At 35.8% G+C, this 23,823-nt stretch overlaps 1 protein-coding gene across 1 annotated transcript; it reads left to right on the top strand.

The window, feature by feature from the left end:
* The first annotated feature begins 380 nt into the window (after positions 1-380).
* LOC139859241 (receptor-like protein kinase HERK 1) lies at positions 381-6,718 on the top strand. Its single transcript, XM_071848035.1, has 2 exons — positions 381-673; positions 6,295-6,718. The coding sequence occupies exons 1-2, from the start codon at positions 381-383 to the stop codon at positions 6,716-6,718; spliced, it is 717 nt and encodes a 238-aa protein (XP_071704136.1).
* The last annotated feature ends 17,105 nt before the right edge of the window (positions 6,719-23,823 follow it).

The following is a 23,823-nucleotide window of genomic DNA, read 5'->3' as shown; positions in this document are numbered from 1 at the left end:
TTAAACAATTTCCACTAGTTAGTACTCCGTACATCAAAAATCGAAATGATGGATTTTTTTTTAAAAAAAATTTAATAATTTTTGGCCGGTTTGGTCTTAATGGAGGTGTTCTTGTACCCTAACAAGTAGGTAGCTTATTATCTAAATGACACTCCATCAGGGATTAAACAATTTCAACTAGTACATTACATTTAAAAGTCTATATCTATAATAAAACAAAATAAAAACGTGGAAATAACATATTTTTTATTTTATTTTCCTGTATAGGTAGATATAGACAGAGAGTCCAGCTTTTGTATTCATAGACATCTAAACCTCTGGTCTTTTCATTCAGAGGCATTCATCATCTAAATCTCATTTGCTGCTAAATATAATTTCGGATGGCGTCTCTTAAAGAGTCAGAGCACCTCAGTTTGCCCTTCCCTGTTATTGAAGCAGCCACCAAAAAGTTCACAACATTTATTGGAAGTGGAGGATATGGCCAAGTTTACAAAGGAGAGCTCTCACTCTCCGGGGAACTTAGGACGGTTGTTGTAAAGCGACTTAGTACTAAAGAATCTAAAGGTGGTCAGGGGGTTAATGAGTTTTTAACAGAGATTCAATTGTTGTCTCGTTATAAACATCCAAACATCGTCTCACTTCTTGGTTTCTGCCACCAAGGCGATGAAAAAATGTTAAAATACAATGCAAATTTAGAATAATATGGAATTAGTATATGTATATGGGTAAAATATCTAGATATTAATATGTATATGAAAAATATCTAGATATTAAAATGTAAAAAAAAAATTAGATATTTATGTGTGTAAGAAATATCTAGATATTTATATGTATAAAAATATCTAGATATTTATATATATCCATGGAAATATCTAGTTTCTAGAAACTTCCATGGAGTAGTATAAATAAGGGTGAGGATTTCATTTGTAGTGTGTGAAGTTGTGAGAGTAAAATAAGAAGTGAGTTGTGAAGAAGAGAAGAAGAGTGTGAGTTAGCGAAAGTAGAGAAGATAAAGCTTGTAAGTAATATTGTAATTGTAATTTAATATAAGTGTTTTTGTTAAGTTTCTCGATCAAGCCTTAGTTTGTGTTTAAGTTCTTAGTGCACTTTTGTTGTTCTTATTATATGGTCGGCTCTGCCGCCTAAGTAATACATGGTCGGTTATACCGCCTAAAGATATATGGTCGACACTGTCGCCTAAGTACATTGTGCACTAAGGATTTATAAAATTAAAGGCTAACCAACGTCAAAGTGTTGGTGTAGTGAGTCTAGTATAGTCTAGATCCTCTATAGTAGTGTGTTGGGCTTGTCGAAGCTTCCAACAATTGGTATCAGAGCAAGGTCGTTCGGGACCATTTCTAGTGGAGGAAATCGGTAAACGTTGGACGTTTACATCGGCTTGTTTTCACCAAGGCTCTAAGGAAGATTCTGTCGGAGCACAGTTAGGAACTGTGAAAGCTCATCGGTCAGGGACCAAGCTTATTGGACGTTGGACGTCATGATGGCAAATCTTGCAAGTACGAGCAGTGGAATCAAGAGTCTCAATAACCACAACTATGGTTATTGGCGGACTTGCATAGAATCCTACCTACAAGGACAGGATTTATGGGAAATAGTTGCTGGCAGTGACACAACGCCTCCACCGAAAGAAAATGCTGAAGCCTTGAGAAAATGGAACATCAAGGCCGGGAAGGCTTTATTTATATTGAAGACTACAATCGAGGAGGATCTATTGGAGCACATCCGTGACGAGAAAACACCAAAGGCAGCTTGGGAAACTTTTGAAAAATTATTTTCAAAGAAGAATGAAGCACGCCTCCAGCTCTTGGAAAATAAGCTCGCGGGTATCTCACAAGGAAGTCTGTCTATTTCTCAGTACTTCACCAAGGTGAAATCAATTTGCCGTGAGATATCTCAACTTGCTCCTGAAGAGAAAGTGAGTGATGCAAGGATGAAGAGAATTATCATCCACTGCTTAAGATCCGAGTATAATGGATTTATAGTCGCTGTGAGAGGATGGCCTACTCAACCATCATTAATAGAGCTGGAGAATCTATTGGCAAATCAAGAGGCATTAGCCAAGCAGATGAATGAAGTAACCATAAAAGACGGAGAAGATGCACTCTTCACCAATAAAAAGAAAGCAACATCTCGAAGACAAGAGGCGATGAAAGAAAGTAAGACATATGGGTGGAAGGGTCACCCAAAATCAAAAGGCAACGCTTCAGGGGGAGCTCAACAAGGAAGAAGAGATCATCGCCAACAATACGGGGAAAATGATAAGAGAAAGAATGGTGAATGCTTCAATTGTGGCAAGAAGGGTCATTTTGCTCGAGAATGTAGATTCCCCAGAAGGCGAACTTTCGAAGGAAATGTGGCCGCCGCAAGAGATGAGAAGAAAGAGGTCACATTCGAAGCAACCATTAATGAGGAAACATGGGATGCAGAAGCAGGACTCTCCGTTGAAGCTGACATGGATGATCAAGCTCTTGCAGCAACCTTAAAGTCAAAAATAAACTACAAAGATGATTGGATCATTGATTCTGGGTGCTCAAATCATATGACCAATGATGAGACGAAGCTGCAAGAAATGGAGGATTACAAAGGAAAGAGAGTCGTGTTGACAGCCGACAATTCAAGGTTGTCTATTTCTCACATTGGAAAGACAATAATTCCAAATGAAGGCGACTCTCATAAGCTCCAACTCGAGAAGGTGTATCTTGTCCCTGGCCTAAAGAAGAATTTACTGTCAGTACCACAATTGACAGCAGAAGGGAACTATGTGCTCTTTGGACCAGAAGATGTGTCCGTATTCAAGAGAGTGAAGGTGGTTGGCAATCCAATTATGCAAGGAAGAAGAATAGAGTCGGTCTATGTACTATCTGCTGAAACAGCATATGTGGATAAGACTCGAAAAAATGAGACAGCTGATCTTTGGCATGAACGTCTTGGGCATGTGGGCTACAACAAGTTAAAGGAGATGATGGTAAAACACATAGTAAATGGGCTTCCTCAAATTGATATCCGAACAGATACAATATGTGCTGGATGTCAATTTGGCAAAGCTCACCAATTGCCATTCAAGGAGTCAGCGCATCAGTCCAAGACACCACTAGAGCTCATACACTCAGATGTTTTCGGCCCAGTGAAACAAACATCACTTGGAGGTATGAAATATATGGTGACATTCATTGATGACTTCTTAAGATATGTGTGGGTTTACTTCATGAAGGAGAAGTCGGAGACTTTTCTGAAGTTTAAAGAGTTCAAGAACAAGGTAGAAAGTGAGCTCAATACTAAGATTCGATGCTTACGCACAGATAATGGAGGAGAATATTTATCAACCGAGTTCAATATCTATCTTAAGAAGCACAAGATCAGAAGGCAATTAACTTGCCCTAATACTCCACAACATAATGGAGTGGCAGAACGTAAGAATCGTCATCTTGCTGAAACCTGTCGAAGTATGCTTCATGGTAAGAATGTACCAGGAAAATTTTGGGCCGAATGTATGAGGACGGCTTCATACGTGATTAACAGACTCCCACAAACAAAGTTGGGATATATTTCACCATATGAAAGATTATGGAAGATCAAGCCAACCGTCAACCATCTCAAGGTTTTTGGATGTGTATGCTACGTCTTCGTACCAGATCATCTACGAAGCAAATTTGATAAGAAGGCAATTCGGTGCATTTTTGTCGGTTATGATGAATCAAGAAAAGGATAGAGATGTTGTGATCCAAATACTGGGAAGTGTCATACTTCAAGAAATATGGTATTTGATGAAGCTTCTTCATGGTGGTCACCTCAAAAGATAGAGCTTCCAGAATCTCATGGATTAGAAGAAGTTCCAGAAGAGAAAGAAGAACATAAAGAGCACATATCGGATCCAATTAAAGAAGGAGATGGATCGTACTCTAAGGAAACGAGTCCATGGAAAACTGGGGTACATCAATCTACATTCGAAGAGGTTCGTCCAAGCTAAATGGATGCCGAGGAGCGTGTGCAAGAATTACGGAGATCAACAAGGCCGAGGCAACCTAATCCGAGGTATGCCAATGCTGCTCATGTGGATGAATTAATACATATTGAGCCTTCCACTTATGAAGAAGCAGCACAAAGTCAAGAATGGCAGAAAGCAATGGAAGAAGAAATTAATGCACTAAAAGAAAACCAGACATGGAGTTTAGTTCCAAAGCCAAAAGATGTAAAACCAATATCTTGTAAATGGGTTTACAAGGTGAAGACTCGATCAGATGGCTCCATTGAAAGGTATAAAGCTCGACTTGTTGCTAGAGGTTTTTCTCAACAATATGGGCTGGATTATGAAGAAACGTTTAGTCCAGTGGCGAAGATCACAACAATTCGAGCTCTACTAGCTTTAGCCGCTAGCAAATCTTGGAAGCTGTGGCAGATGGATGTCAAGAACGCTTTCTTACATGGAGAACTTGACAAAGAAATTTATATGGAGCAACCAAGAGGCTTTGAGAACAAGTCCCATCCTGACCATGTCTGCAAATTAAAGAAAGCACTGTACGGCTTGAAGCAGGCTCCAAGAGCTTGGTACGGGAAGATTGGCGAGTTTTTAGTAAAAAGTGGTTTCACGGTTGCTCCTTCAGATTCTAGTTTATTTGTGAAACAAGATCAAGGAAAACTAGCCATAGTGCTAGTATATGTGGATGACTTAATCATCACGGGAGATCACTATGAGGAGATTCAAAGAACAAGAGAGAATCTGTCTATCAGATTTCATATGAAGGAGCTTGGAGAACTCAAACATTTTCTTGGACTCGAAATAGAGCAGAAAAGAGAAGGATTATTTCTGGGACAACAGAAATATGCGCGAGATCTTTTACAAAAGTACGGAATGCTTAATTGCAAACCTATCTCAACTCCGATGGATCCGAATACAAAACTACGAGCAGATGAAGGAAAAAGTCTTCAAGATGTTACCATGTATCGAAAGATGGTCGGAAGTCTTATTTATCTCACACTAAGCCGGCCAGACATATCTTATGCAGTTGGAGTGGTAAGTCGATACATGAGCAATCCGAAGAAGCCTCACCTTGATGTTGTACGACGCATCTTAAGGTATGTTAAAGGCACTATTAACTTTGGTATTTTATACAAGAAAACAAAAGAATGTCACGTGACTGGATATTGTGACGCCGATTACGCTGGAGACTATGATACACGACGGTCAACAACTGGATACATGTTTAGTCTTGGATCGGGAGTAATATCATGGTGCAGCAAGAGACAACCAACAGTATCCTTGTCAAGCACTGAAGCAGAATATCGATCGGCAGCATCAGCAACACAAGAAATTATGTGGTTGAAGCAACTAATGGAAGATCTTCATCAATCAACAGATTATTAAGTAAAGCTTTTCTGCGATAACCTATCAGCTATTCGTCTAGCAGAAAATCCAGTCTTTCATGCGAGAACAAAACATATAGAAGTGCACTATCACTATGTTCGCGAGAAGGTCCTTGAAGGAGAGATCAAGATGATGCCAACAAAGACAGATGAACAGGTTGCAGATATATTCACCAAAAGCCTAAGTAAACCGAAGTTTACAAAATTCAGAGAAGCACTTGGAATGGTCTGCAAGACATCGTTGGAAGAAAATTTGCATTGAGGGGGAGTGTTAAAATACAATACAAATTTAGAATAATATGGAATTAGTATATGTATATGGGTAAAATATCTAGATATTAATATGTATATGAAAAATATCTAGATATTAAAATGTAAAGAAAAATCTAGATATTTATGTGTGTAAGAAATATCTAGATATTTATATGTATAAAAATATCTAGATATTTATATATATCCATGGAAATATCTAGTTTCTAGAAACTTCCATGGAGTAGTATAAATAAGGGTGAGGATTTCATTTGTAGTGTGTGAAGTTGTGAGAGTAAAATAAGAAGTGAGTTGTGAAGAAGAGAAGAAGAGTGTGAGTTAGCGAAAGTAGAGAAGATAAAGCTTGTAAGTAATATTGTAATTGTAATTTAATATAAGTGTTTTTGTTAAGTTTCTCGATCAAGCCTTAGTTTGTGTTTAAGTTCTTAGTGCACTTTTGTTGTTCTTATTATATGGTCGGCTCTGCCGCCTAAGTAATACATGGTCGGTTATACCGCCTAAAGATATATGGTCGACACTGTCGCCTAAGTACATTGTGCACTAAGGATTTATAAAATTAAAGGCTAACCAACGTCAAAGTGTTGGTGTAGTGAGTCTAGTATAGTCTAGATCCTCTATAGTGGTGTGTTGGGCTTGTCGAAGCTTCCAACAAAAAATTCTTATATACGAGTACGCTGAGCATGGAAGCCTTGATACGTACCTGCGTGGGCCATGTATGTTCACATGGAAGCAAAGGATTAATATATGCATCGATGCAGCTTGTGGTCGTGATCATCTTCACAACCATGTTTCAGATAATCATAGAGTTATCCACGGGGATATTAAAAGCGGAAATATTTTGTTGGGTCACAACTGGAAAGCTATGATTGCGGATTTAGGACTTTCTAAAAGAGGTCTTACAACTGAAAATGATAGTTATATCGTGACGCATCCGTGCAGCACGTATGCTTATTTGGATCCACAATATGAGATAACAGGAATTCTCACTAAGGAGTCAGATATTTATTCATTTGGGGTAGTATTGTTTGAAGTCTTATGTGGGGTAGTATTGTTTGAAGTCATTTGAATCAAACAAATATTTATTCATTTGGTCCCTTAAATTTCAAACAAATTGTTTGTGAAAATATTAATACCTGGACCACTAGATTATATGGGGATGGTTATGATGGCACAACAAGTCAATAAAACTCATCCTAGTATTATTCAACATGCAGATCGTTTTCAAAGTACCAAACCCGCTTAATATTCAGAAAACTTGAACTTACCTGGAATTTCAATGCATCCTTAAGTTGTTTACCACAGTAGCTATTGCAGGTCGTTCAGGCCGATTAATGAGTAAGCATTCATACGCAATCTTTGAATACGTAAACAAAGAATTTGAGTCAATTTGATTCTTCAAACTAGGATCTATTATATCCTCTAGTTTATGTTCTTTGTAGTATCTTCGGGCCAGTTGAGCTAGAAAACGCCGATTGTCCTGCACATTCATATACCCCAAACAATACTACCCCAAACGCGATAATCACTTATTCTCACATGTAGTCAAAACTACTCCAAAATGTGGTTTATTGATCTCCTTAACCCTTAACCCTAAACTCTAAACCCATGGTTTAGGGTTTAGGATTTAGATTGAGTTTTTAACACGAACGGTTTGGAGTTTAAGGTTTAGGCTTGGGGTTTAGAGTTTAGGGACTAAACTTAAAACCCTAAATTCTAAATCGGGCTAAATAAATAAAAAAACCTTTTTTTTATAAGCAAAAAAAAAAAAAAAATATTGAAAAAAAAATTTTGAGAAATTTTTCTTAATTAATCACATGTGATTGTCGTGCTCTGATTAGTCCATTGAATTTCAAGCAGATTATTGTATTCACATGATTACAACTTTCTAAAATATATACACTTGTAGTGAATCTGATGTATATGTGTTGTTATATGCTTAGTCAATAAAGTTGGACCATTTGTTATGGACTTATGATAATGGGTGTTGTGGGTATGACGGTATGTTGTACGTGTGCGATGTGTAGTTGTAGCGGAGGAGATTTTGCCGACGACAATGTTTGTGGAAAAGGTGGTTTGTTACGGTAGTGTTTAGGAATTGAAATTCAGAAAAAGTGGCGGGTAATTCCCGTTACAATGTTTTACCCGTGACCCGCGGGTACCTGTGTCCTTGACGGGCGGTTATTTATGAAAAATGTACCCGCGGGCACGGGTCGGGTAAAATTTTGTACCCATTGGCGGGTCACGGTATTTCATACCTGTCGTGGGTAAATCTCGACCCGTTAATTCGTGATGCTCGTTTGATTACCCGCGGGTATTCCCGTTTACCCGCATACATATACCTAATTATATATTATATAATATAAATTTTTAATATTTTTAATTATTTGTGGGTTTACCCGCGGATAGTGGGTATATGTGACTAAAAATTAGTTAAAGTGCACATTTTGTAAAATCGCGGGTTTACGAGTAGATTTGCGGGTACCCGTGGGTCGTAGGTATGGGTAGAAAAATTTACCCGTTGACGGGTAAACGGATACCCGCGGGAAAAAAAATTTGGCGGACGGATTGCGGGTATTAAGGATCCGTGCCCCTCTAGCTTCATAAAGGACGGTGAGATGTACATTTGATGCAGAATTATGTGTGTATTGTAAGAGCCCAAGTCCAGCAGCAAAAGGCCTAAGTCCATTTACAAAGTGGGCTGAATATTGGTTTCATTTGAGCCACAAAGCCTTCGAATGGGAGTGGGCTAAACAAAAGCCTATACGCAACAAAATAAAGCCGTAGGCTAAGGATGCAGATTTTCTCACGTGAATTAGATTAGAGGATAAGGACTCAATATTTAATTTGTTTAACTTGTTTTTATCTATATTCTTGTTTCCTAATTTTTTGAAAAGGGAGTTTTTTGATACTTGATTAGATAATAAAAAAAAAGGCAGCAGCCTCTTGTTAAAACCACAAAGGTTTTTTCCTGCTAAACCGAGAATGTTAGCTTTGTGCACTATAAACCGAGAAGGTTTATATCTATCCGGTCATACCGAGAAGGTTGACTACCCTATATTCGTTATTGTTTAGCCACGATCTTTTCAATCCATTATTTGGTATCAGATTCCAGGCATGGCTAAACAAGCATAGTTTGAGAGATTGAATCGCAAGATTCAAGATTTGGAAGACATGCAACATCTCTTGCGTAATATAGAGATGAAGCTTGAAAATCTTGAATTTTCAAGAAAGCCTCAACCGGATGACTTTGTTGATTCGGTTGTTCAAGTTTTCAACATGGAGTATGTTCCCGAGTCTTGTATGGGTGAAGACACCGTACCTATATATGATACTTACTGTGATGATGAGGAAGAAAAGGAACAAGAAGATGGAGTGAACATCACTTTGACGTTTTTGGTGTCACCAATCAAACATGATGACATCAAGGATTTGCATCATCAGGTCCCAAAGTCAGTTAATGGGATGACTGATGTGAAGTCACGACTAATATCAACAGCCGAATACGCGTTGTCAAGTCGGAAGAGAATGATGTTAGATGTTCGCTTGATAAACAATCCAGCTTATAAAAGTAGGTCTTATTGTCTTGTTGGATTTTATGGTGAAAAGTTTGAGAAGCTTAATCAAACAGAATATGTATACAGATCGCCTTTTTATGTTGTAGACTCGAGGACGAGTCTTTTCGAAGAAAGGGATAATGATGCAGAATTATGTGTGTATTGTAAGAGCCCAAGTCCAGCAGCAAAAGGCCTAAGTCCATTTACAAAGTGGGCTGAATATTTGGTTTCATTTGCGCCACAAAGCCTTCGAATGGGAGTGGGCTAAACAAAAGCCTATACGCAACAAAATAAAGCCGTAGGCTAAGGATGCAGATTTTCTCACGTGAATTAGATTAGAGGATAAAGACTCAATATTTAATTTGTTTAACTTGTTTTTATCTATATTCTTGTTTCCTAATTTTTTGGTTATTAGCTAGTATCTACGTAGTAGTATTTAAGAAGCTTTGTTTTGTTTGAAAAGGGAGTTTTTTGATACTTGATTAGATAATAAAAAAAGGCACCAGCACCACAAAGGTTTTTTCCTACTAAACCGAGAAGGTTAGCTTTGTGCACTATAAACCGAGAAGGTTTATATCTATCCGGTCATACCGAGAAGGTTGACTACCCTATATTCGTTATTGTTTAGCCACGATCTTTTCAATCCATTATTTGGTATCAGATTCCAGGCATGGCTAAACAAGCATAGTTTGAGAGATTGAATCGCAAGATTCAAGATTTGGAAGACATGCAACATCTCTTGCGTAATATAGAGATGAAGCTTGAAAATCTTGAATTTTCAAGAAAGCCTCAACCGAATGACTTTGTTGATTCGGTTGTTCAAGTTTTCAACATGGAGTATGTTCCCGAGTCTTGTATGGGTGAAGACACCTTACCTATATATGATACTTACGGCGATGATGAGGAAGAAAAGGAACAAGAAGATGGAGTGAACATCACTTTGATGTTTTTGGTGTCACCAATCAAACATGATGACATCAAGGATTTGCATCATCAGGTCCCAAAGTCAGTTAATGGGATGACTGATGTGAAGTCACGACTAATATCAACAGCCGAATATGTGTTGTCAAGTCGGAAGAGAATGATGTTAGATGTTCGCTTGATAAACAATCCAGCTTATAAAAGTAGGTCTTATTGTCTAGTTGGATTTTATGGTGAAAAGTTTGAAAAGCTTAATCAAACAGAATATGTATACAGATCGCCTTTTGATGTTGTAGACTCGAGGACGAGTCTTTTCGAAGAAAGGGAGAATGATGCAGAATTATGTGTGTATTGTAAGAGCCCAAGTCCAGCAGCAAAAGGCCTAAGTCCATTTACAAAGTGGGCTGAATATTTGGTTTCATTTGCTCCACAAAGCCTTCGAATGGGAGTGGGCTAAACAAAAGCCTATACGCAACAAAATAAAGCCGTAGGCTAAGGATGCAGATTTTCTCACGTGAATTAGATTAGAGGATAAGGACTCAATATTTAATTTGTTTAACTTGTTTTTATCTATATTCTTGTTTCCTAATTTTTTGATTATTAGCTAGTATCTACGTAGTAGTATTTAAGAAGCTTTGTTTAGTTTGAAAAGGGAGTTTTTTGATACTTGATTAGATAATAAAAAAAAGGCAGCAGCCTCTTGTTAAAACCACAAAGGTTTTTTCCTGCTAAACCGAGTAGGTTAGCTTTGTGCACTATAAACCGAGAAGGTTTATATCTATCCGGTCATACCGAGAAGGTTGACTACCCTATATTCGTTATTGTTTAGCCACGATCTTTTCAATCCATTATTTGGTATCAGATTCCAGGCATGACTAAACAAGCAGAGTTTGAGAGATTGAATCGCAAGATTCAAGATTTGGAAGACATGCAACATCTCTTGCGTAATATAGAGATGAAGCTTGAAAATCTTGAATTTTCAAGAAAGCCTCAACCTGATGACTTTGTTGATTCGGTTGTTCAAGTTTTCAACATGGAGTATGTTCCCGAGTCTTGTATGGGTGAAGACACCGTACCTATATATGATACTTACGGTGATGATGAGGAAGAAAAGGAACATGAAGATGGAGTGAACATCACTTTGACGTTTTTGGTGTCACCAATCAAACATGATGACATCAAGGATTTGCATCATCATGTCCCAAAGTCAGTTAATGGGATGACTGATGTGAAGTCACGACTAATATCAACAGCCGAATACGTGTTGTCAAGTCGGAAGAGAATGATGTTAGATGTTCGCTTGATAAACAATCCAGCTTATAAAAGTAGGTCTTATTGTCTTGTTGGATTTTATGGTGAAAAGTTTGAGAAGCTTAATCAAACAGAATATGTATACATATCGCCTTTTGATGTTGTAGACTCGAGGACGAGTCTTTTCGAAGAAAGGGAGAATGATGAAGAATTATGTGTGTATTGTAAGAGCCCAAGTCCAGCAGCAAAAGGCCTAAGTCCATTTACAAAGTGGGCTGAACATTTGGTTTCATTCGCTCCACAAAGCCTTCGAATGGGAGTGGGCTAAACAAAAGCCTATACGCAACAAAATAAAGCCGTAGGCTAAGGATGCAGATTTTCTCACGTGAATTAGATTAGAGGATAAGGACTCAATATTTAATTTGTTTAACTTGTTTTTATCTATATTCTTGTTTCCTAATTTTTTGGTTATTAGCTAGTATCTACATAGTAGTATTTAAGAAGCTTTGTTTAGTTTGAAAAGGGAGTTTTTTGATACTTGATTTGGTAATAAAAAAAAAAAGGCAGCAGCCTCTTGTTAAAACCACAAAGGTTTTTTCCTGCTAAACCGAGAAGGTTAGCTTTGTGCACTATTAAATATGAAACCCTATATTCGTTATTGTTTAGCCACGATCTTTTCAATCCATTAACATTTTTGTGAGTTTTCCCCGATTTAACCTTCTACCACAAAATCAAATTACCAACAAACAAATGAAACCCTTCAGAAAATCAAATTAAATCTGTAAAATCATATCACTTTCAACTTGATGAATCCCCTATGGATGATGCAAAATTGTAATCTTGAGAAATCGACAATACCTTAGAACCCAGATTAAAATGTAAATCCACAACAAACTCAGAATCGGACTAGTATGAAAAAGAAGAAAGAACTAGTCGGTTGTGTGATGGTGACTTGTTCATTGTAACAATGATGCCTCGGTGAAGATTCGTATGGGTCAGCAATGATGATTGGTACGTTGTAATCGAAAGAAAAAGGAATCAGAAGAAGTTTGATTTGCTGAAGTTTATATGATGGTGCTTATGGGGTACTTTCTCATTTTCGTTGTGGTCTCTCCAAGTAGTCTCCTTTTTCTGGCATCTAGTTTTCTCTTGCATCTCAGTGATGCACCACACAGCTCAGCTCAGATGAGTCGTTTGTTGATGTTCTCAATTTAATTCGGCAAAAGGCCAAGCCAGTTTTTATTGCTTTTTTTTGTTTAGACCACTTTTAACCTTGCGTGTGACGTCAAAGGCAAATAATGTACTTTTTGATGATGCAAGGTCAAGAGAAGTTTTTAATGGGGAGTGTTAGATTTGAGTGTTAAATTTGTGGTGGGTGATGTGGTAAAATATTATTGATGTTGGGTATAAAATAAATTAATAAAAAAGATATAAAAATTAATGCTAAATTCTGATTGGCTGGAGGGGATTTGACCATTTATCCCATTTCCGTCAACCATATATATGCCCCTTTTTCGTCAGCTCTGACGCCCCCGTTAAAGTCGTCATGGGCGTCATGAGGTCAGTTGGTTGTCTTTGTAGAAGAATTAGTCTAAATTTAATTGTTCTGACCAAAAAAAAATACATAAATTAACATGATCATTATTATTCTGTTTCTCGTATATACAATGATAATTTTACTCTTAATCAATTAACTTTCATATTTTCCTTATTTATGTAAATTTTGTATTGGTTATTGACAACAGGTAAATTTGTTCAAATTTACTTTTCATATTTGATAATGAAAGATTAATTTAGAAGAATGTGAAAGTAAATAGTAGTGGACTACAGTATTGGAAGGAGTATGATAAGCTCACTGCATGTTTAATATAAATTAATAACTATGGGAATAATTCCTATCTTCTTGTACCATATTTCAATTTGTTTGTTCAAAGGGCGTCAATCTTTTATATTATATGAAACCAGAATTATGTCAAGATCAAGAATTCATAAGATCAACATACTTAACAATTTAGAATTCGAATTTCAGGATGATATGGATAAAGGCCCTAAGCTAACGAACTATGAAGGGATAAAAGATTCTCCTAGGGATGAGCATACAACGAATTCCATTAAGAAAGTCCTTATCAGTATGGACACTGAGGTATTTACTCAACTATATTATACATTTTATACATACAAAAGTATATTTTGATATTAACACTACACTATCTTAATGTAATAACGATAATATTAGTATGTCACCAAATATGTATAAATAATATTTTTATTTATTTCAAGTGATGATCAGTGTTACATTACAGTTGCTTGATTCTATTGGCGTCGGTGAAAACACATACGAGAGGAACTCAGAGGCGATGTCATTTCAAGAAAATTGGATACCGATCAGTTTGCCTGAATTTTGGTTATCTCTTTATCTTTTTGTGACATTTTCATAGAAATTTTGTTTAGGCCTAATAAAGTAACAAAAGTGACATAATCTTGATGATCTAGAATTTGCAGTTTGGTTGATTAGGGGCCTATTCAGATAAGGGTTTTGATGTATGCAAATGACAATGGGAAATTGAAAATGAGTAAGAATGATACAAGGTGTTTTACTTTGGTGGTTAGGGGCCTATTCATTGTGATTTCCCTACGCAAATCAAACCCATGATGAATATGCATTTCTACTTCGAATGTAAATTGTTTTAAGGAAAAAAAGAAAAGGATAAAAGGGTGGATATACCCTCGTGTGCAACGCATATGAGTTGATTTAACGATACGATATCTTTTATCGAATGTCCGTTGCAGGGGACTGTTCAAGCAGATATGCGAACCACAACTGCTCACCTACCAGAAAATAAAAGTTTAGACTCTGTCTACATATAATAAAATATTACACTCAGTAATCTGTATATGTAAATTCCCTGATATTTTGTTTAGTGTAAAAGATATAACATATTGTCTGACCTTGGTTTCTTGAATTTGTGTGTTCTGTAATGTGTTGTTATCTTATGAGGTTTTATGACTACAGGGATGACGATGTTACAACGTCAAACCAGTCCGAGCTGAGTGTCGTTACAAACTTAGTTGCTACTGGTGCACGTGATTCTAAAGGGGTGGCAGATGAGATATTTTGGGAACACATGAGTATTACTGTCAACATTCTTCGAATGAAAAAGTCAGATTACAATAGAGGGCAGTTACATTTGCTAGATGACTTGCTGATTAAGGTATGCTACTTTTTGTTGACTATTACAAAGCTAGCTGGCTACCGGATTAACACTTAAAACTACTATGTATCAGAAATACATTTTAGACAACTTTCAGTATATCTTTTGGCTAAACTTTTTGTTTTCCGGTTTGAGATAAAATACAACCCAAATTAATAGACCTAATTTGGGTAAATTGGCGGAAGTTGAATAACATTTCTTTTTCTCCAACGGAATTGTCATGTTTGTTAACAAGATTACAAAAAGCGTTTGGTTGTTATTAAAGCACTTTATTTTTATTTTTATTTTTCAGGCAAAAAACTTGAAATAAAAGATAAGAGTAATACTCCTCATCAGTAAGATGAAGAGCCTCCTAGGTTACCTATGATTTCACCAACGTTTTTCGTTGAGAGTTTTCTATATGTTTCTCAGGTTCATACTTGGCTACTTGGTACATGCTTCCGCACACTTTGATTACTTACTTGGGGTCAAGCATACACGCATACGCTAGGGATATCACCTTTGGATTCAAACTTAAAGCATACATACTTATGCTATTTATAGCAACCGTGATTTTCAACTTATTATGTCGCAAGTTATTTCATTTATACTTTATAATAGTAATTCAGTGCTACCGAATCGCCTTCTAGACAAGGATAGTGAAATAGGATCCGTCGCCTTGGAATAGGATCAAAGAGGATAGAGTGAGTGGAATATGTAGGCGGTGGTAAACTCCTCTTTTCGGTAGTAGAAGGGAAGCTCGTCCTCTTATTGTTTATATCAATACTCAACTTCGTCAGTCTGGTTGAACAGCCTCCCAATGAGAGCGAGCCAAGACTTTGCTTGCTGTTTGTGTTTGTCCGCCACGACTGCTCAACCAACTGCTAAATCATGGGTTCGAATCCCATTTCCTCCGGAAACAACCCTTGGCAACCCGATATTTAAGGAAGCACAGCTAACCTAAGCGGGGGCAGAATCAATGACCCAAGGTTTGGGAGTCAAGGAACTGGAAGACAGACACGCGGTGGACTGACCTCTTTAGGCAAGGGAGGCAGTAGGAAGAGAGCCATTAGAAATCAATTCAAAATGTTCCTGATGGAAGTGGCCATGGTTGGCTAAAGTGTCTGCACTTTGATTCCCTTCCCTGTAGATATGAGAGATGGACATGGAAGGAAGTAAGAAAGTTTTGAAAGATCTGATCATAGAAGGACTGTCCAAGGGACTGCACCTCCACAGATGCTCTTTTGTAAACTTAAACTTGTTGTCGAACCATTTGGTAAACTAAACTTTGTAAGTCTTATACGTTTCAAATGAATGCGACATAATTTTGGTCAAACGCGTCTCATTTAGGGACTATGACCACGCAACGGGACCTAAGTTAACGACGCCGTCAATGACGTTTTGGCTGGGTCGTTACAATCCTCGTTCGACAATCGAATTAAGTCGCCGTACTCCGCGAGCAAGGTCTTCTTCATCTTCAAGCAACGTTTCTTTTCCTTCGGGTTCCTTATGTTTGAGATGTCCAAATTCGAAATTCGTTTTGTGGCTTCGAGTGCGGCTTTCATACGTTCCGCCTTGACGATTGTGTCCATTTGTTCAATCTTTTTCTTTGCAACTTCGGTCTTGTATGCGTTAACATTTTCACATAACTCTTCAAATTTTGAAGAGTTTGTAGAACGAGAGCTTTCTGATGCATCGGAAGATGCGGAAGTCCTAGCCACTTTTTTTCATAGATTCTTCCAATGGGCCTTTCAATCAGATCATCACCTAAAAGCACATTATCATCAGTGATATCAATCGTTTGGACCGTGTCCTCCTCATCGTCTCCGTGCACACCTTTACCATAAACAGTTCCACCAACCGTGTGACGACCCCGTCAAAACACTTAACGGATCCGTCAGTTGGTCCCACAGCTTGATCGGACTTAAATGAATTAAATAAACAAAGTTGCATTCTTTTATTACAAAAGTTTCCTAAAAAGGAAACAAACCCAAAATAAGTAGTTTCAAAACAACCAACCATAGTAATAAACCAAAAGTTGACACAAAACCTTGCCAACAAACCCACAAGTTTAAATTATCCAAAAATAGAATGCAAGCTTAAGTTTCATAAATTGTTTCATAAAATCTGCCCAAAATGCATGCAGACTCTTCTAAACATAGCGGAAGCATCATATAACTCAAGTACCTGTAAAAACATGCAAGTAACTGTCAACGCAAAGGTTGAGTGAATTATAGGTTTAAATAAATAAGTAAACTTTAGACCACAAGATTTAAAAATGTTAGAAAACATTAAACATTATTCCATTATCAATGAGCCACCTGGTAACCACTTAACACTTTATTTACCCTTGCCAACACAATAAAAATATACACTTCGATAGTGTATCTACAACAAATTACGAAGTACTAAACATTCCGATTATAAATTGCTAGCACGACTAGCTCGAAATGGGGTTGTCAAACCCGATAGATCTATCCGTAGGATTCGCGTTCACCCGTAGAAACCAATGATTACAGTTACCAGACTAGGGAATATTTTTGTCCAACTCACAATGAATAATTAAATTTAACTGTTACTTGTGTCTAAATGTAAATAAAAATGCATGTAATCACATCCCAAAAATATACTTTGAAAAGTATGTAAAAACGGGACTATAACTCACCTTAAAAGCAACTGAAGAAACCACACAAACAAGCGAACAGCAAATAGAGTAAAGTGATCAGGAATGATCACAATGCCGACCTATAAATAAAGCAGGTCGATATAAATAACTAACTTAGGTCAAGTCTTAGTATGATAGCTATTGTACATGTTGCAAGTAGACAAAGAACAATACTCGGCAAGCATCGGTTTGACTGGAGCAGCGTACGGACACATACTTTCTATTTTTAGAAAGTTTCTATTTTTAGCAGTTTTCCATTTTAGGAAAGTTTCTATTTTAGGAAAGTTTCTATTTTTAGAAAGTTTCTATTTTTGGAAAGTTTCTATTTTTGGAAAGCTTCCAAATTTAGAAAGTTCTATTTTTAGAAAGTTTTTAAGTTAGGAAAGTTTCCTTATTTAGAAAGTCAACAAAAGTCAACTGAAAGTCAAAGTCAACCGAAAGTCAACTCAAAAGTCAACCTTGGTCAAACATAGTCAACATTAATTTGAAAAGTGTAAATTATAATAATAACATAAGTTATAATGTTTATTAAAGTTAAAAGTGTATAGTTATGTCATAACATAAGTTTAATTAAATAAAATGAATTATTAAAGTTAATATAAGTTGGAATTATATAATTAATATAACATAAGTATTTAATTAATTAATTAAATATTAATCATAATATAAGTATTATTAATTAATAATAAATTTTAAATCATATCATAAGTATTATTAATTAATAATGAATTATTAATCATATCATAAGTTTCTAAATATAATTATTAAATCATAAGTATTTAATAATTAAATCATAATTAAATAATAATTAAGTCTTATAATAATTAAATAATTATTTAATCTTCATTATAAGTCTTATAATAATATTCTCATAAAATAAATTTAATACTTATCATAAGTATTTTCCATTAATAATAAAAGTGTTATTAATCATAAGTTAAATTAAAATGTTAATTAAATCATAAATAATAATTTAAATGATATAATAAATATTTATATCATAAGTCTTAAATAATAATAATTACTTCTTTTATCATAAGTAATTAATTAATAATGTAATTCATTATTCTTATCATAAGTTTTAGAATTAATCATAAGTTTTAATTCAAAAGTTCATCGGGTCGTATCTTGAGCCCCGGGTGTCGATTTTCGGCGAGCCTTATATGCATCTCCGCCTATTCAACCCACAAAGATGAATATTTTTGTGAGTTTCCGACAATCGGATTCTCGGACGCATCAAGCCAACATTTCGCCAATCAAACCTCTTCGGCCGATGTCCAAATTCTTTTTTGACACGGCTCACGTGCCTTTTGTTTGTCTTTACGTTGGTGACTTCTTCTTCTCCTCCCTTCGGGTTCGGCTTCGGGCTGTGGTTGTCTATGTGGTTGTTGTTGTAGTGGTGGTTGTGTTTGTGATTGTGACTGTGATTGTGATTGAAATTGTTGTAGTTGTTGTGGGGATAACCCGAGTTCTCTTTGAATCTTGTAATTTTTGAAATTGTTGTAGTTGATAGATTAGTCTTATGGTTGAGATTGGTCTATACGAATATTTCTCTATATTATCGAACAAGGTAGAGTATGGTTAGGGATGACAATGGCTACCCGATCCGATGGATATCCACCTGATCCATCCGCTTCGTGATGGATATGGATGAACTTAAATGGATATGGATACGGATATGGATGAACCTAAATGAATATGGATATGGACATGGATGAAAAGTTTCATCCATGGGTATATCCATTACCACCCGAAATACATATACAAATACATAAATATAGATATATGCTTACATATTTACTATTACAAGTTCATTTATCGTTAGCTTTATATTTTATTTTCAACCCTATAATGAAATAACTCTAATATATTACAATAAAACACGTATATCTAACAAAATAAACTTACAATTTCATACTAAATTTCTCATAATCTATGTTTTATGGTAAATTTAACAAATTTTGTTATATCTTCGACAAAGATTACATATTCTTATGTATAGATTTTAATTTTATGTCATTTTATATTTATTTTTACTATACTACGCTTTTATTTTAATCGCATATTAGAAAATATTATAACATGTTTTTAATATCTATTGGATATCCATTAACCCGGTTAATCCACTGGATATGGATATGAATGGATGATCTGAAACTAAATGGATATAGATATGAATATGGATAAGAAAAACTAAATGAATATGCATATGTATACGGCATCACCCGATCCATTGCCTATGGTATGGTTTGTAGGATAGGGCAGTAGTTAATCCAAAAGGAGTTCCCCGGAATTTTGTGACAAAATTAAATTAACCCCAAAACGATTGAGAGCCCCAACCCTATCGTCGTTCCTAACTGCAATGATCCCTCGATGACGAATTCACCTCGCTGTTGTATGGTCGATTGGTGATCTATAAACCCTAATTCATTTCACCTAAGGTCGATTGCTGAGACAGGGTTGATTGCGCTCTTCCTTTATGCCTGAATCTGCTTCAGAAATCAATAAATTTTGAATGTAAGGGGAAGTCCAGAAGAATTTGCAGAGCATTGGAAAAGATTGAGAATCTGCAGACTCAAGGCAACAATGAATGAAATATATGAGAAGGTAGTTAATATTATTAATACATATTGGTTGGAAGAGGAACTAAATCACTGCTGTAATATTCAAATTTCATCTGGTGTTTTCTATTTCAAACTACCAAATGTCATTACTTCCTTTATCAGGTAGTACTTTTTTTCATACGTATATTTTCTACTATTGATAAAAGAAATAATCATGTGGGCTGCAACTTGATGAGGAGTGATTGCAATGTTTTTAGTTATTTGCAATGTCTTATATATTTTCTACTATGTTTGAAATAAATGTTTGTGTGGCTAGTCTTATAGTCTTCGGTTTATAGTCAATGCTTTAGTTATTTGTTGAAAGTTTTTAATCCTATGTTTGAATTAAATGTTTTAGTTTTTTCATACATATATTTTCTACTATTGATATGGACTTTTTCGTTAATAATATTTCGATCGATTTTATGTTCTGAAGATTTAAAAGTGTAAGTGGACAGACAAACAAACAGATATATTGACTATACTTACGGTATCTAATTATATATTATTACCTCAAAGTAATGGCTAACTACCTTGACTAAACTCATTTGAATTAAAATATTGAAATGGAGATCGATTTTTATTACCATATGATCACTTAATAGCTATTGTATTTACGTCCTGCAAAGGTATACTGTACTCTGTTATAAAAATTAGGCTCTAACTTTTTTTTAACTAATTTAAATGACAAATATTCATCTCAAAATGCTTAACAGGTAATTAAGTTCTAATGTATTCTCCTCGTCCATATTTGTTTAGAAGGAGTCAAGAACATTATTGAGGTAGGGGACGATGGGAAGAATTTGGTAACACACAGTGAATATCTCATATATTGATTACTAAGCCCAAATGAAATGTATGAGAAAGCAGTTAAAGTTTGACATATTGACTGGAAGGGGAAGATTGTAGAAGATGCGATATAAACACTTTGGAGAATTAATATTCAAGTTCCATCTGGTGATTCAGTTTCAACTACTAAGGTTATTATTTCTTTTAACAACTTAACCTTGTTTATTCGTTCTGTTTACTCTTTTTTTCGGATCTAGTTACCTCTTTATATCTCTCCTAGCTATATCTATATCTATATCCATATCGATATTAATTTTCTATTCTATTAATAAAAATAATTAATTATTATGTGTGATGCAACTTGCTAACTTGGTGAGTAAATCCAATGTGTATTATTTATGTGCATGTGGTACTTAGGTTTGAGATAATGTTTATGTGGGTAGTCTTCGATTTATGGTCAATGATTTAAGTTTCTATTATATATATTGGTTCTGTCCCGAATATAATGTTCACATTTATGGCTCAAAATAAGTGTCGACTTTTACTTTTCCAATCAAAACTAAATGAGTGGAAAATTATGAGATCTTATTGACTAACGATTCCCGTTGTTCATGTCTAAAGAGCTTAAAGTTGCGTCTACTAATGTCACATCATCATATGTCGTCCAGTTACATGGTACAGTGAAGGTACGAGGCTGTCAAAAGAAATGTGAATCTGGTGATGGGTTGGGTATTGGTTTAACTGTATATGAGTTTACTTCTCTATAATACAGTTGGAGGACGAGATGGACGATGAACGGTGGCATATTTTATACTATTCTAGACGACAAAGTTCCAATTGTGCCTTTTCATAAAATTGTTTTGATGGTTTGGGGTTTCTGTTTGATGGATTAGAGTCCTCCCAATGGAGGAACTTCTCCATCCTTAGTCCTGGGCGTCGCATCAGCACTTCATTCCCAGACTAAACCCATAATTAAACATTCCCAACCATGACATTCCCTCCTTCCTTTTTTTTTAATTATTTCCGAAAATTAAATACTTATTTAAATAAAACTAAACATTTATTAAAAATTAAAAACATTACAAATAATTAAAATTAAAACATAGAGTTTAAAATAAAATTACATAAAAACTTAAAATTATTCGTCTTCACCTTCTTCTTCGCCTTCGTCATCGTTAACGTGTGAAGGTCCTGCCCCATCTTGATTGTTTGGATTAATTGTTGGATCATGTCGAATACGAAAATTAGCTGGAAGACTAAATACATGTTCGACAAGCATATCTCGTAGTAGTCGATGAATGCACACATCTCTTAATTCCGCGTCCGCCCGCATATGCGCTTCAACCCTTTCTTGGAATGTTCCTTGTACACGTCGAATCAGACGATAATTCTCTTCAAGTCCACAAAATGCACGACTGTTGTCCTCAGTTATCATATTGTTTAATATAACACATGTTAACATAATCCTCCATATTTTGCGGATATAATACGGTCTTGCCGGATGTTGAACAATGGTCCATCGACCTTGTAGTATTCTAAATGCTCGTTCAATATCTTTTCTTGCCGATTCTTGATACTTTGTGAATTTTGCTTGTTTTGGGTGAATTTTGCTTGTTTTGGATCAATCGGATTTCTGAACGACTTAACTAATGTGGACCATTCCGGGTAAATTCCGTCCGCCAAATAATAACACTTATTAAACGTACACCCGCAAACGTACACGGTGGAGCTTCGCCGGCTAATAAGTAGCCAAACAAATCAGATTGATTTAGTACATTGATATCATTATTTGATCCCGCAATACCAAAAAAAGCGTGACAAAACCATCCATCATATGACGCTACTGCTTCAAGCATAATTGACGGGTAACCATGGTCACCACGTGTATAATGACCCTTCCAACATGCCAGACAATTTCTCCATCTCCAATGCATACAATCGATGCTTCCTAACATCCCCGGTAACCCATGTATTTGAGCATGTTTAGAGGTCAAACGTTGGTTTTCTCAAATATTCGGTTACGTACAAGTGAAAAATACATTTGCAAAATTTGTTTAAACAATCATATGAGGTTTGTTCACCCATATGCAAATACTCATCAAAAAGATCGGCCGACGTAGCATACGCTAGTTGACGTATGGCGGATGTTATTTTTTGAACAATATTAAAATCAAGTAATCCACAAGCATCACGTCTTTGATGAAAATAAGTAAAATAATCGGGAATCGGAGTTTGGGAAAAATTCAATATACCTTGACATATACGAAGAAACAAATGTTTGCGCATTCGATAACGTCTACGAAAATAATCGTCTAGAAACGTACAAGTGTCGGAAAAAAATATCTTCTAGGTGCGGTTGGTACGGGTTCAACTTCTTCATTATTGCTTAAGTCATCCAAACGATCAAGTGTTTCGAGTGCTTCAAGTGCTCGATTATTAGTAGTATTCATGATCGTTAATACCATATTTATATCGGGATCGGAATTTGGGTTATTTGGATTCATTTTAATTTGAAAAAGGATTGATAATTTGAGATGATATTTGATATTGAAAAAGAAATGTATATGAAATGTATGTGTTTGAGATGTATAAATTGAAATATATGTGTGTTTATACAGTGTAAAAAAGAAAAAAAAAAAATTAATAATTTTGCAAGGGCCAAAATTATGACCGTTGCATTGGTTAACGGCTACATTTGGCTCCAACTCATCGTCCAGAAATATGATTAAAATGCACGACCAGGAGAACGGAATGGTGGGCTACGACCTGGGCGGCCCGCTGCCACCGGCGCCCAGGTGGGCGGTGGCCTGGGCGGGAGCCTGGACGGGAACGATGGGAGTAACCTTAGCTTAACACTGATCTCTCCTTTACTCGAGTTCATGTACTGACAGGTTCAAGTGATTGTGTAAAAAAAGTCCAAAACCTTGATTGATGTATGTTCTGTACTGACACTCTGGACTGCGTGGGACCCACAACCTCTTTTGGACAGTTCTGTATCTGATTTCATTTTTCACATGGTTAGAAAAAAATTACAGGGTGCAAATGGTAGGACTCTATTTTCAAGTAGCATCGAAACTTTGCCAAAATGATTGATTTTAAAAATGAGTGATTTGGACCCAACCTTTAATAATGAATTTATCTATACCAGCATCTTCTAAAACTTTCCAGTTCACTGAACTACTGCTAAATCTGTGATG

Source organism: Rutidosis leptorrhynchoides, chromosome 7 (genome assembly GCF_046630445.1).
Source record: "Rutidosis leptorrhynchoides isolate AG116_Rl617_1_P2 chromosome 7, CSIRO_AGI_Rlap_v1, whole genome shotgun sequence".
Lineage (NCBI taxonomy): Eukaryota > Viridiplantae > Streptophyta > Magnoliopsida > Asterales > Asteraceae > Rutidosis > Rutidosis leptorrhynchoides.
Note: the sequence above shows the minus strand (reverse complement) of the source record. Positions and strands in the feature narration are given on the sequence as shown.

What these genes read in the sequence shown, in the direction of transcription:
- LOC139859241 (XM_071848035.1), top strand. Translation starts at nt 381, where the DNA reads ATGGCGTCTCTTAAAGAGTCAGAGCACCTCAGTTTGCCCTTCCCTGTT. An exon ending in CACCAAGGCGATGAAAAAAT is followed by an intron (nt 674 to 6,294) that starts GTTAAAATACAA and finishes GGCTTGTCGAAG; the next exon opens with CTTCCAACAAAAAATTCTTA.